At 37.5% G+C, this 11,814-nt stretch overlaps 1 protein-coding gene across 1 annotated transcript; it reads left to right on the top strand.

The window, feature by feature from the left end:
- The first annotated feature begins 2,835 nt into the window (after positions 1-2,835).
- Positions 2,836-11,543, top strand: GKN2 (gastrokine 2). The gene is made up of 6 exons (XM_037527083.1): positions 2,836-2,847; positions 4,238-4,291; positions 4,726-4,863; positions 7,363-7,473; positions 8,116-8,278; positions 11,461-11,543. Exons 1-6 carry the CDS (start codon positions 2,836-2,838, stop codon positions 11,541-11,543), a joined length of 561 nt encoding a protein of 186 aa, XP_037382980.1.
- The last annotated feature ends 271 nt before the right edge of the window (positions 11,544-11,814 follow it).

Below are 11,814 nucleotides of genomic sequence, written 5' to 3'. Positions count from 1 at the left end.
CAAAGCAGAGAGTGTGGTTGCCAAGGTTGAGGAGTGGTGCTAGGGGTGTGGTATAGGGAGAGGTTGGTAAATTGGTGCAAACCTTTAGCTAAAGGTCAATAAGATCTGCATGGTAAATATAGTTGATAACACTGCCTTGCAAAGTAAAAGTTGGTAGAGAGTAGAACTTATGTTTTCTCACAAATATACAAGTGCATATAGGCAAACAGAAGTGAGATGATGGATATGTTAATTGGTTTGATAGGGAAATCTTTTCACAACGTACATGGGTATCAAATCACCATGATGAGTATGTTAAATATCTTGCAATTTTGTCATTTATAACCCCAGTGAGTCTGAAAAATAAATGAAAACAATACCACATAGAGAATTTGAAAATAAAAGGATCAAAGAAGTGTATCATCCAAATAGTTCCACAAGAAAGGAAACAGAAGCAAAAACATGAATTGAGACCAAGTGGGATACATTACATTAAAATAAAAGGCACAGTTCTCCAGGATGAGCTTGCATAGTCCAGAATATTGCTATGAACTGCATAAAGCAAAACACCCACAAGCATTATATATAGTTACAGACAAAAGCACAATTGTAGAAGAAGGTTTCAATGATTTATCAACTAAAGAATATGGGACCCAGAACCAGAAGGCTTGCAAGGATAGTTTTACCTTCGCCACTAAGTATATTTATGACCTTCCCCAGATTTCAGCCTATTTGAGTCTATTTCCTCCTAAGAGTTTTGGATGGGACTTGAAACAACTTTTTCAATAAGAAACAATTATGAATGTTTAAAACCCATGTGCTTGCCCTCCTCAGACCTACTACATCAGTGTCCCAGGTTGGGGTATGGCCAGCATGAAGCCTCCCACAGTGATTTCACCGTTCAGAGGGGAGCTAGGCAATGGATCCAATTGTACAAACAAATTTACCCTATTTTAAAGTTTCCACTCTTGAGTTGTGGGCATGTCTGATGATTTCCAAGTTATTTTTTGGTTAAGGATCATTCTGGAGGGCCTCCCTGGTGGCGCAGCGGTTGAGTGCTGGGTTGTGAAGCTGCCCGCAGCTTCTGCAGTGCCGGTTCAATCCCCAGCTGCAGGGCGAGGGTCCCACATGGCGTGCAGACCTCTCCTGCCATGCCTTCTGCTCCCCACAGCAGTGTACCTCATCAGTCTGTCTGTTCTGCTCCCTGCTCTGGCTCTGGTGAATTCTCTCACCCTCCCACGCTTCTGACTGTACCCAGTGCTTGTATAAATAAATAAAAAAATAAATCTTTTTTTTTTTTTTAAAGTATCATTCTGGAAGCAGAAGCCTCCTTGCTAATGCTCCTATCTCAAAAGGCAAGAAGTCACACACATCAGAGGCCTAAATGATGTCCAGTTAGGAGTATAGTTGCTTGTATCAAATTGGGTTCCAATCTCAACTCCTGGCCTTGGAAGCAATGTAATACTGAAGAGTTACTCACCTTCCCTGCACCTTAGTTTTCCTTTCTGTAAAACAAGACATGGACAGAAGGTAACCTAAGGGACTGTTACGAGAATCATATGAATCAATATATGCAAAGTGCTTAGAAAGTGTTAGAAAATAGTAAGTGCTCCATAAATGCCATTCACAATTATCTTTATACTTACAGACTCAGAAGAATTTATGGGGATAGGAGGAGAATAACAAGAGTGGGGTGTGATATTCTGTCTGCCCTAATGGCTATAGATGTGGGAGCTAGCTGGATCTTTTCAGACTTTGGAGCCAGATGTGGGAGAAAATTTGCAGAAGTACTACAAACTATAATCTTTGCTGCTGCTATCTCAGAAAGATTTAATAAAGCAGCACATTTTACATCCACCCAGGCTGACAAACCGTGGTAGGGAAATTCCAGTCAACTAGGTAACACCCAAATTGCCCAAATGTTTGCTTTTTAAAAGCCTGATTTTTTGAAAAGCTTCTAGTTAGGAAGTCATTCCAAAGGTAGAACAAGGACATCATTTATGTGATTTCTTTGCTTACTGTAGTGATTCTCAATATTTAACAATTTTTGCAACTTACTGATTATTTTTGCATTTCCTTAACTTCTGAGTTCATGACCTCACCCTAACACTAACTAACCATTTCTAATCGTGTGTTCTAAAAATTACGTGAGTCAAATGTTATTCTCTCTTTTTTTTTTTTAAATCAGAGAATCTCTCAATGCACCTCATGATATATAATGCAGCATTTCAGTGGAGTTTGGGGCAAGGCTTAATGTAAAAATTCAGTTAACTCTGGTAATTGAATGAATGCTCTCTAAGTCTTGTTTCTCAGGATTCTCTGAAAATTGACAGCAACTCTAAAGAAAAGGTACAAAATATCATCAGACTGTTTGCTCTCAAAGCAGGCCCCCAGGCACTGTCCTTGTTTCCACACTCAAGTCATTTCCTTATGTGTAAGAGTTTACCTAGCAGGACAGGGATAAGTCATCGAGTGGGAGACCCAACTCAGATCTTACTACTGAGGGAAAATATTTCCTAATTGTTTATTTGATGTTTGTGTAGACCAAGCGCCTTGTAATATTTTTAAAGGGTGGAAGTTGAAATCTCAAATAAAACATAGAATAGATAACTAAGGAATATTTACAGAGTGACCAAATGGTGAATTTTCATTATTGACTAATGAATTTCATTGATATCAAATGGTTGAGTCTCAATCCTGATAAAAGTGTTTGCCAGGGTGTGTCAGAGATAGGAACATGGCCTTTTCCAAACTGATCATTCTGGTAAGCGATTTCTGCATCTTGAAGCTAGTATAAAGGTAGCAGCTATACCAGACAGCCTCACTTGCTCCAGCACCTATTTCCCTTCAGGCAAAATGAAAATCCTTGTGAGTATTTGTCTATGTTTCTCTATATTCTGTGATGACTGCTTTCAAAGAATATTCATATCCAATTTGCCTTGGATTTCAGGGATCTTAGAAAGACTGTACATGCTTCTAAACTTCTCTGACTGAATTAATGCTGTCTTTAGCAGGAATAGTGTTGAACACTAAGTTGAATATGTATTTGTCCCTTGTCTGTTTTTTGAGATGTTTATGAAAAAAAATACAAAGAAAAATTTTGGAAATATGGAATATTTAAAAATAATAATTCCTTTTAATGAGCTTTGGAGGAAAAGTAGGCATTTTAGGACAATTGCATTTACTATCTAAAATAAAAGTGGTAACTTAAAAACAACAATATTAATGGTTATAATAATAATAACAATAGCAGCTGTCATTTCCCAAGTGCATACTAGGTTCTATACTGAACATTTCACTGAGTAATCATATCGATTCACATTAATAGCTCTGCAACCTGAATAGTATTACTCCATTCTACAGATGAATAGTATGAAGCATGGGAGCATTGTGATTTTCCCAAGCCATCAAATGTGGGGTATCCTCTTACACAAACAATTATAGTAAAATTTAAGAATGACCAAACTTTCAACTTTTATTACTGACTAAGGAACTTCATTAATACCAGCTTGGGTTTCAATCTTGATAAAAGAATTTGCAAGTGTCATAGATAATGGACATGAGCTTTTCCAAAGTGATCATTCTGGAAAAATATTGCTGTTTATCCAAAATACAATGTCAATCTCCAAAGTTAATTATGCCCAGAGAATAATATTTTCAAAGATTCCCTTTGAAATCCATTGTGTCTATTGTCCATGAATCCAATTTAAATCTGTTTAAATCTCTTGATCTCAAGGAATTTTTATATATTTATTAGAGGACACAACTTGACACCTATAGTGCTGTAACCCAAAGTCGGTGTGAACCACACCCTGGTAAACCAATAGTAAAAAGACTCTTTACCCCTTGATCATCTGGCCCAAATTTCAATATGTATAAAATACTATATGTATGTATAAAGTATGTATAAGATAGTATGTATAAGATATGTATAAGATGTATAAGATATGTATATGATATGTATATACATATATGTATAAGATATGTATAAGCACATACTATCTAGAAGGTTATGATGTTACAAAGGATTGCAAATAAGTTTGCAAAGGTAGAATTTTGTGTCTGAAAAATAGCATGGCCTAAATAAATGCCAATCAAATGAGTGAATGTGTATGTTTTCTGTTCTGAAAATAACTATCCATGACCACCCACCAACATGTCAAGTGTACATTTTCTGAGATATTTGTCCAGTGTGCACTCATGTATTTACCCTCAATGACTATCCACTGGGGATGGAAGTGACGGGTCTGTTTTTCAGGTGGCATTTCTGGTGATGCTGGGCATCTTTGGGACACAATCTCATGGATTTGATGTGAGTTGATTTATTATGTACTATATCTTAGAGATATTGGGAGAGGAAAAGGAAGAGACAAGATAATTTTGAAGGACAGTAGAAAGTCTATATGATCTTTTTTGGGATAGAATCCCAAAAATAACCAATAATGGAAACAATGAGGTTGGCTATTACTTTCCAACTGCAATAACTTAAAAAATATAACCTATTGATTAAAAATGAGGTCATTCACATCTTTCCTGTGATGTCACTACTTCTCCCAAATATGGTATAGTAAACCATAGGAAAGAGATTTGCATTCTTATTTTAGCGTGGACTTTTGGTCTGGATTCAAAGTAGGGCTTTCAACTTTCTCTTGTTCATAGCAGGTGGAAGATTTTATTTTGATGGGAGGGTTGGTTTCAAATGCATATGATTTATGGAAACACCTTATTTCTTTACTGTCAATCTAGGTCTATAACCTCATCAGCCCAGCCAAAAACGGGGGCAATGTCCAAGAGACAGTGACAATTGACAACGAAAAAAATACCGCCATCATTAACATCCACGCAGGCTCGTGCTCTTCTACAACAATTTTTGACTATAAACACGTAAGCACCAAGAGAATTTTTTTTTCAAGCCTAGTTTTCTCAGCAGCCATTTGGCATCTTTTGAATTCTGAGATTTCTCTGCAATCTGTCAGAATCTCCTGAGTTCTGTTTTTTTCCCCTTTCATTAATCTAGCCATTCATCAGAAAAGAGAGTTATGTCTAAGAAAAGGTCATTTAAAAGTCTAAATAGGAAACATAAAAGTTTGCTTGACCTTTTCAGATGGCAATTAGAATCATGCTATTGTCTCATCAAGGCCCAGAAGGTGCCAATAAGTACAACAACAAAGTAATATCTGGCAGTCTCCCCAAAAATATTTTTCAAAGGAATAAATAAATGAATCAGGGTTTCAAATGCAAAAAATATGTGTAATAAAAGAGCAATCATGAAACAATTACAAAATAGCAGAAATCCTGAAAATTCTATCCGTTTAACTATGTGTGTACAACAGGCCATACATCATATTTCTGTAAAAAAGGAAGTATGTTAGATGAAAACACCAACTATTTCCAAGTTTACTTATTGTTTAGTTATTGACTTAACAATGTCTCAGAAACTTGCTCAGAGACTGTATCCTTTATCCCTTTATTCATTTGTCCATTTGTTTCAATGGCAATAATTATGACACTGCCCTTGCCTAGACACAGAACTATGTACTTGGGTATAAGTAATCATCCATCTCACTAGACATCTGAACATGCTTTTCTCCTCCTTTTCTCATAGAAACCTCCTCATGTGCCCCTCCCTGGTAGTACTGGGAGTTCAATAACACATTTGAAAGTATAAAGTCTTTGAAAGATGTGAAAGTTTAAAAGGAAGTTTTAAAATTCTTTTTAAAAGAATTTTAAAATACTAAAATTTTTAAATACTAAAATTCTTTTTCAGCAAATGTCAAGGAAATTCCCAAAATATCTTTAAAAATCAGTGTGGTGAGGATTTGGTGTAAACTTCTTCCATTATCATCAGGCTTGGCTTAGTCTATTTTTGAATTTTAGGAAGTGGTAATTTATGGGAACTGAAAAATAGGAACTAGAGAATTTCTATTATATACAACCGCTAAGTACTAATTATCTGGAATACTGTAAAGAAAATTCCACTCTGCATGAAGATTAGATGGCCTTGGCTTCCTCTTATTCCAATGTCCTCACCTTCCATTCCTCTTCTAATTCCCATTCCTCCAACCCATCCCCAACCAGCCAGCTTGGTTTTGAGATGAATAAAGGATGGAGAGAAGATTGTGGCAAAGGTGACAATAGATGAAATATGTATGGGTAGGTGTGAGACTTGGTTTGGGTATATTTATGAGAGTTTCTGAAGCAGCACTACCCAGTAGAATTTGCATTGGGGGAAATGTGTATCTGCTTTTTTTTTTTTTAAAGATATATGTCTTTACTCTGCATAAGAACTGGGGTACAGGCCAGATGCGTGGGAGGGTAAGAGGATTCACCAGAAGCAGAGTGGGGAGCAGAACAGGCAGACTGATGAAATACACTGCTGAGGGGAGCAGCGGGTGAGACAGGAGAGGTCTGCCTCACCATGTGGGACCCTCTCTGGCTGGGATGGAACAGGCACTGCAGAGGCTGCAGACTGCTTCACAGCATGGTGCTCAACTGCCTGTACCACCAGGGGAGGCCCTGTATCTGCTTTTTCCAGTAAGGAAGTTAACAGTAATTTGTAGCCACTGGGCACTTGAAATGTATGATGGAGGAAGTAAGTACATTTACAATTTTAGTTAATGTGAATTTAAATTTAAATGTTGCCTAGTACCTAATATGTTAGGAAAGCAGCATTCTAAAGAATATTTTATTTATTCCAAATTGAAGAAGAGGCAGAACAAAATTGATAGAAAAAAAAAACAGAGAGCTGTTTCTTTTTTTTTTTTTTAATCTTATTTATTTATTTATTTATTTTTATAGAGGCATGTTTTATTTATTTATTTACTTGTTTGTTTTGTTTTGTTTATACATGCACTGGGTACAGTCAGAAGCGCGGGAGGGTGAGAGAATTCACCAGAGCCAGAGCGGGGAGCAGAGCAGGCAGAAGGACCGAAGTACACTGCTGAGGGGAGCAGCGGGCGGCAGGAGAGGTCTGCGCGCCATGTGGGACCCTCCTCTGGTGGCCTGGGAGCAGCCGGGGATCGAACCGGCGCTGCAGAGGCTGCGGGCAGCTTCGCAACCCAGCGCTCAACCGCTGCGCCACCGGGGAGGCCCGAGAGCTGTTTCTTCTCAATATTTCAAACACAAAACTGTAAACCCTGGTCTCATAACATAAACAATGGGCTATAAAACATGGATTTGCATAATTCCAAAGAGAGAGAAGTTACAAGGGAAAAAGTAAGCATACTATGTAAAAGAACTTGATTGGAGAGAATTGATTGCAGATTGAAAAGCCATCACAACCACTCACTCCAGACTTTCTTCTACTGCTCAGATGTTGTTGTCCTCAGTGAGTTAGGAACCCAGGGCCTGGGTGGGGCAGTAATGGTGCTCTTGCTGCTTCAGGGCTACATTGCATCCAGAGTGCTCTCCCGAAGAGCCTGCTACATCATGAAGATGGACCATAAAGCCATCCCTGCTCTGGACCAACTCAAACGTTACATCTACGAGAGGCAGGTAATCCTGGAATACCCTCAAATATTTTCTTCTCTTGAGCCAAGGAATACTGGAGACATAGAGGAGTGAAGAGGGTGAGGGAGATCATAATATTATAACTTAGCCTTGGCTATGGTGTTCTCAACTTCATTTTTATTGTTTTTGCGTGTGGGAATACTTCTTTTAGCTTCATTTCTGCCAAGTAGTCCCCAATATAAGAATTTATAATAAATTCCCATGTCTTTTTTGAATAGGCTGAATGTCCCTTTTTCTCAGAGCAGAACTTTAAAAATTAATGATTGGCAGAAAAATGAGTGAAGTTATAATACTCAACACAAAGGTGTAATGAGAATAACAAACACTGCATGAAGTTAGGGACCTGGGATTGAATTATTCTTCCATAATTTCCCATCTGTGCCACTTTTACATGGGACTCACCCTCTCTGGGTTTCATTGTCACCAGACAGACATCCTGAGATCCCTGACTGCCATCTGTTTAATAATATGAAAAAGAAAAGCAGCTACAATTTAAAACATTATGTATACATACTATTTCATGTCAACAAAATAAGAACTAGAGGGTTTCTATTATATTAGGCCCACCATATTATATCTATGATTTTTAAACCTCTCCCACTCTGTAATATTGTATATCTGATCTAGGCTCTGAACAACATGGCCTCCAGCAAATACACCTGGGTCAAGTACAACCCCTTTGAGTCTCTGATCACACATGCTGATTGGTTCCTGTTTGGGTCACCTATTAAGCAGCTCTGCAAAGATATACCTTTGTATAAGGCGGAAGTGGTTGAAAAGCCAAAGCCACGTGAGTACCCATAAATCATTCCTTTACCAAAATTTTTTTTGAAAGCTCCTAGGTACTGGGCACTCTGGGAGGTGTTGTGTGAGATACAAATAAATGTGAAACATGACTCAATTCTGTTTCCTTTGGAAACGAGATACCTATCATGTGGAGGAATTGTGCTAAATGTTAGGGAGATATAGAAATGAAGAAAACTCTTCCCACCAAGGAACATGTAGTCTAGTGGAGAAGTTAACACAGACCGTGAACTACATGAGAGACCCCTTGGTGCCAGGGAGAAAGGATCGAATTCTCTCTTTTTTAAAAAAAAAATTAATTTTTTTACATCATTGTTCATTTTTAAACAATATTTGCTTCCCTCCACCCCCTCAGGTGTAGTCCCCATAGAGTTTCCTTCCCCAATGCACCCAGGCACCATCACCTCAGTCCCCTGTGCTCCTCCCTCCCTCCCTCTGGTCCCTCTCCTGCCTCCTCCCTTGCAGTATGTCTTTGATTTATAATTGTCTGTTTTTGCTTTGTTGTGTTTTGTACTGTTACTATTTTTTTACACTGATGTCTTATTTGGTTCCCCTATATTCCTGCTATAAATGAAACCATGCGATGTTTTTCTTTTCCTTCTGGTTTATTTCATTGAGCATAGTTCCTTCTAGCTCCATCCACGTTGCTGCAAATGGCATGAGTTTATCTTTTTTGATTGCTGAATAATATTCCATTGTGTATATATACCACATCTTCTTGATCCAGTCATTTCAGTTGTTTCCAGGTTTTACTTATTGTAAATAGTGCTGCAATAAACACAGGGGTACAGGTGGTCTTTTGGATCAATGTTTTTATGTCCCTTGGGTAGATCCCTAGTAGTGGAATTGCCAGGTGATATGATAGCTCCATTTTTAGGACTGAGGAACTTCCAGACAGCTTTCCATAATGGTTGGACCAGTTTGCACTCCCACCAGCAATGTAGGAGAGTTCCTTTTTCACCACATCCTCGTCAACATTTGTTGTTGCTTGTGTTTTTGATATGTGCCATTCTTACTGGTGTAAGGTGGTATCTCAATGTGATTTTGATTTGCATTTCCCTGATGACAAGGGATGTTGAACATTTTTTCATATGCCTGTCGGCCATTTGCATTTCCTCTTTGGAGAAATGTCTTTTAAGTTATTCTGCCCATTTCTTGACTAGATTGCTTATTTTGTTTTTGTTGAGTCATGTGTGTTCTTTGTATATCTTTGTGATCAGTCCCTTACCCATTGAATGGAGAGCAAAGATTTTTTTCCCAATCAATGGGGTATCTCTCTATTTTGGTTAATGTCTCTTTTGCTGTACAGAAGATTTTCAGTTTGATGTAATCCCAAGTGTTTGTCTTTTCTTTGACTTTCTTGGCTTTGGGTGATGAGTCTTTAAAGATGTTATTGTGATATATGTCTTATAGTGTTTTACCTATATTTTCTTCTATTTATTTTATGGATTCAGATCTTATGTCCAGTTCTCTTATCCATTTTGAGTTGATTTTTGTGCACGGTGAGAGGTAGTGGTCTAGATTCATTTTTTTGCATGTGGTGGTCCAGTTTTCCCAGCACCATTTATTGAACAAACTGTCAGTGTTCCATTGTGTGTTCTTTGCTCCTCTGCAGAGATCAGTTATCCACATAAGTGTGGTTTTATTTCTGGGCTCTCTATTAGGTTCCATTGGTCTGTGTGTCTGTTTTTGTTCCAGTACCAAACTGTTTTAATTATTATGGCTTTGTAGGATAGCTTGAAGTTTGGAAGTGTGATACCTCCTTTTTCCTTTGTTTTCATCAGTAGGGCTTTGGCTATTTGTGCTTTTTTGTGGTTCCATATGAATTTCATCAGTATTTGTTCTATTCCTTTGAAGAATGTCATTGAGATTTTTATTGGAATAGCGTTGAATCTGTATATTGATTTTGGGAGGATGGCCATTTTAATAATGTTAATTCTTCCAATCCATGACCAGGGGATGTCTTTCCATTTCTTTGTGTCTTCTTCTATTTCTTTTAACAGTGTTGTATAATTTCCTTTGTATAGGTCTTTCACCTTTTTTATTAGGTTTATTCCCAAGTATTTGATTTTTTTGTTTCAGTTATAAAAGGGATAGTTTTCTTGATTTCTTCTTCTTCAGATTGATTGTTTGTGTATAGGAAGGCTACTGATTTTTGTGTGTTGATTTTAGGATCGAATTGTCTTATTCTTTCACATGTAAGACTTTCAGGTAGGAAAGAAGTCTTTTGGGTCCTTAGGAAAGCATCTTTTGGAGATGGTAAGAAGGATGTCATTGAGTAATAATCTCGGGAAATAGAATGGTGGTTGCCAGAGTTTGCAGGGAGGCAGAAATGGGCTGATATAGGCCAAAGGGCATATAAAAGTATATGTTCTGAGAGTCTAATGTACAGCATGGTAACTACAGTTCTGAAAGCAAGTCTTCAGCATTCTCACCACCAATTTTTTTTTTAAACTTGCCTGTGCTAAATGTGTGAGGAGATGGAGGTGTTATCTTGATCTTCGTAATTATTCTGCAATGTATATATACATTAAATTGTCACCTTGTACACTTTATGTATATACAACTGTATTTGACCATTACTGCCTAGTTAAGTGAAGAAAATATTCATAGAATATAGTATAGAACTGGTCCAGGAAAGAGCAGGTGAAATGCATTGACGCATAGGGAATTAAAACCCTGGTTTATCCAAGTGACGTGTCATGAAGTCATTGCTGGCATTTTACACAGTTTCTAAACATTGCAGGGGACCCAGAATGAAAGCGAGGCTGGACCTCAGATGGTGAACACAACACAAGAAATTTTCCAGAATAGTGGAAGGTAGACAAAGAAGAAAATAATTAGCATTTATTGTGTTTCTATCACACAGAAAAAAGATTTTATTACAATAGTTTTCTTTTACTAAGGTGGTAAGTACATACAGTAAAGTCATATAAGCAAGCCATTATTCAGAATGTTGGCATCAATCTGGATCGAGCCACGTAGCACTTTTGGGTCTTCTTAAAGCTAATACGTTATCCTTTACAATACAGTATAGCAAATATCTTTGGTAATAAGAAATCATTTGTATAACCATGAGTTGAGATATTTATAGAAAGATACTGAATTGCTGAATTATAATAATATATTTCTTAATGCTCTTCCTTTGAAAAATTTTCCCCTTTTCAGATACTACCGGCGCTGGAGCCTGTGCCAAGGCAGGGCTGCTGGGCATCTTTGGAATTTCCATCTGCGCAGACATTCACGTTTAGGCATCAGCCCACTGTTTTCATCTTTTCAAAGACATACACCCTGGGTTTCCACTAAGCAGTCACATTAAATTCTTTCTCAATGTCCCAACTGATTTCAAGATTCAGCAGTAAAACATAAACACTGTATTTACAGATATCTGAGTGTTTGCTTTTCTACATATATATAAAGGAAGATATGGAAGAAAAGAAATTGCCAGAATTTCAAGTAAAGTGCAGAGAGTGTGAAGAAAAGTAGGAAAGGTGAGGAGTGGTCTGGCTTGAGTGTGGAGTC

This window comes from Talpa occidentalis, unplaced genomic scaffold (assembly GCF_014898055.3).
Source record: "Talpa occidentalis isolate TD23 unplaced genomic scaffold, MPIMG_talOcc4v2.1 talOcc4.5, whole genome shotgun sequence".
Lineage (NCBI taxonomy): Eukaryota > Metazoa > Chordata > Mammalia > Eulipotyphla > Talpidae > Talpa > Talpa occidentalis.
This window is presented reverse-complemented; position numbering and strand designations above follow the sequence as displayed.